Source organism: Sitodiplosis mosellana, unplaced genomic scaffold (genome assembly GCF_009176505.1).
Source record: "Sitodiplosis mosellana isolate CC-2019 unplaced genomic scaffold, AAFC_SMos_1.0 Smas_scaffold_2496, whole genome shotgun sequence".
Taxonomy (NCBI): Eukaryota; Metazoa; Arthropoda; class Insecta; order Diptera; family Cecidomyiidae; genus Sitodiplosis; species Sitodiplosis mosellana.
The window spans coordinates 1-3,245 of NW_022597738.1; the positions used below are offsets into that span (position 1 = coordinate 1).

General features: G+C 45.1%; 1 protein-coding gene across 1 annotated transcript; it reads right to left on the minus strand.

The window, feature by feature from the left end:
• Nucleotides 1-576: 576 nt before the first annotated feature.
• LOC129571449 (uncharacterized) lies at nt 577-3,087 on the minus strand (the record flags this gene model as incomplete). The annotated part of the gene is made up of 2 exons (XM_055451245.1): nt 1,333-3,087; nt 577-978 (listed from the first exon to the last, which is right to left on the minus strand). Coding segments are annotated over exons 1-2 (2,157 nt in total), but the record flags the coding sequence as incomplete, so codon positions are not given.
• Nucleotides 3,088-3,245: the final 158 nt, after the last annotated feature.

The window sequence follows — 3,245 nt, forward strand, 5'->3', positions numbered from 1 at the left end:
CAAAATTGAACGATGCCATGTAACCCTATCAGTGTAACTCTGTGTGACAACGACAAACATATAGCTCACGAACACACTCACACTCACTATGGTGAGTCCGAGCGTGTGTTGCCGCTGTTTCTCCATGTCGCACAGTGAACTGTCAATTGAAAGTTTTATAACTAATTAAGTGCTGCCATCCAGTGAAAACTGTACATGCAGCCCCTTGCCGCCTGCGGCAATGCTCGTTCCGATGGCACACATCCTTCCTGTCTGTTTCAGTGTCGATTGGCTCTTCTCAAATTGTTCCATCACAATATGGCTCGTTCGGACCCGGGCAACGCTTTCTAGAATAAATGAATGGGTGATTTTTTGGAATAAATGATAAAATGATAAATGATGACCTGGTTTGGGCTTTCGTTTTGATTGAGTAAAAGAAAGCACCGAAAGAAAATTTCTCGATCGACAATGATGAGTGATGTGTTGCTACTGTGGGGAAGCGGATGCTTCTGTATACGTGGCAATCGGCAAACGGCATAATTTTGAGATCGATCGTTTGTAAGGGCCGTTCTTCGTGCGAACTGTTGCTACGCGAACCAACTGATCTTCTCCGGGATGTAGCTCGGTGATGCGACCAAGTAACCATTCGTTCGGTGGCAAGCGGTCATCTTTGATGAGAACCAAATCATTTAGTTGGAGATTCGGTTGTTCATTGTGCCATTTTGGTCGAGCTTGAAGATGCGTCAACCAATCCGATGACCATTTTGACCAAAATTGCTGGATCATGCGTTGCAACGTAAGGTAATGTGCGCTCAATGACAGCTCCTTTGATGGATCAGTGGGTGGGGCGAGTAGAGTGTCGCCAATTAAAAAGTGCCCAGGTGTGAGCACATCCAATTCATCCGGATCGGCAGTCAAGGGGCACAACGGACGTGAATTTAGGCACGATTCGATTCGCACCAAGACAGTTGTGAGCTCTTCGAATGTGAGTCGTCTAATCTATCATTCGTTTCAAGTGGAATTTAAGCGATTTGATGTTGGCTTCCCAAAGTCCTCCAAAATTCGGCGAATTTGGTGGGTTGAAATGCCACTGAATGCCTTGCATTGTCAATTTTGGCACGATGTCTCTGTTGATAGCGTCTACGAATGAATTATGACCGACGATTTTCTCGGCGCCGACGAAATTGGTGCCATTATCGCTGTGCATATCACGAGGCTTGCCTCGACGTCCGATGAAACGATGCAATGCACACAAAAAATGCTCAGTTGTCATCCCAGTCGTTGCCTCGAGGTGAACAGCTTTGGTTGCGAGGCAAATGAACAGAGCGATGTATCCCTTGTACGTAGTATTGCCACGAAATTTGGATGCTTCAGTTCAATTGCACCAGTGAAGTCCACTCCAGTGGCTAAGAACGGTCGATGAGGCGGATTAACGCGATTGTACGGCAAATTTCCCATTAATTGTGTTGTTGTTTCTGGTTTTGCTTTGAAACAGGTGACACACTTGCGAATACGTGACCGAACGGCAGGTCGGCCGTTTGCAATCCAAAAACACCCACGAATGTGTGTGAGTGTGACGAGCGTTGAATGTGCATCGTCGATAACTAATGTGGTGAAATGATGGTTTTGAGGCAAAATGATCGGGTGGCGCTGACGATACGGTAAATTGGAGCGTTGCAATCTGCCCCGTACACGGACAATATTTTGTTCATCCAAAAATGGTGCTAATCCGCTAATTTTACATTTCTTGGGTAAAGATTCATTATTGGAAATACATTTAATCTCCTTACCGAATGCTTCCGCTTGCACGAGACGGACCAACTGGAACAAACTGGATTGGATTTCCGCTACGGTCAGTTCTCCTTGCATTCGTTTCAACTTGTTGAGTGCGTTGTGGCGAAATTGACGAATCCATGCGTTGACACGAACCAATTTGAATAACGATGAGTACAAAAACATAATCGATTCGGTTTGAATGCTCACATGAACATGAATTTCTGATGACTTTACTTCTGCTAAATCCTCAGTGAAGCTGATGATGCCTGGCTTGAATGTAGGCCAGTCCCTTTTCGGTTTGACTAACCACTCCGGTCCTTTCCACCACAAATCGAACTTGGATAACTGTGCCGGTGTCAATCCACGTGTGGCACAATCGGCAGGATTATCGTGAGCGCCAACATGGCTCCATTGTTTGGGTGACGTTGATGATAAAATTTTGCTAATTCGATTTGCGACGTACATTTTCCAACGTGTGACGTCTCCATGAATCCAATGTAACACAACCGTTGCGTCACACCAAAAATAAATCGGAATTTGATCGACAGGGATTCGAAGATTTGATTTTACCCACACTGCTAGTCGAGTTACAAGTTCGGCTCCACACAATTCGATTCGTGGAATGGTTAATGGTTTGGTTGGAGTTACCTTGCTTTTGGCGATGAGGAGATGAGTGTGTACCAATCCATTGTTGTACTGCATTCGGATGTACACATTTGCTGCATATGCTGATGTTGCGCCGTCACAAAATGCATGTAACCCGATTGATTGAATTTGATTCGGCGAAAATTGGATCCATCTTGGTATGGATATCTTCTCGATGTCAGGGAATTCCACCAGAAATTTGTTCCAAAGTTCGTTGAGTGATTCTGGTAAAACGTCGTCCCAATTCAACGCTGCTCCTTGGTTCGATTGATCATCACCGTGAGTGGATGAGTTATGGCCCCAAATGCGTTTGAGAATAATTTTCGCAACGACCACAACCGGTGTGATGTAACCCAACGGATCGTAGAGGCGAGCAGTTGTTGACAAAACAGCTCGTTTTGTCGCAATTTTTGCTGGTTCGAATCTGAGTTTGTATTTGAATTGATCGGCGCCAGGTTGCCAAATCATTCCAAGCGTTTTGACGGTTTCGTCTGTGTTGAATTCTAACGCTGAATTTATGGATTGGTGTTCCATTGGAATTGATGATAATAACGATAGATGGTTGCTGCCCCATTTCCGCAGCTCCATACCCGCTGATTTGAGTGCACCGATCAAATCATCTCTCTTAGCTAAGGCACTTTCGATCGAATGCCCGCCAGATTGTACATGTACATCGTCGACGTACATTTCTTGCTATAGAATCGGTTCGAAGAGCGGAAAATTCTCCTTCTCATCATTGGCAATCTGGTGCATCACCGAAATCGCAATTGCAGGGGCTGGTGCTGTTCCGAATGTTACGGTTGTTAGGCAAAATGTTTGCAACTCACCCGAATCGTTTCTCCATA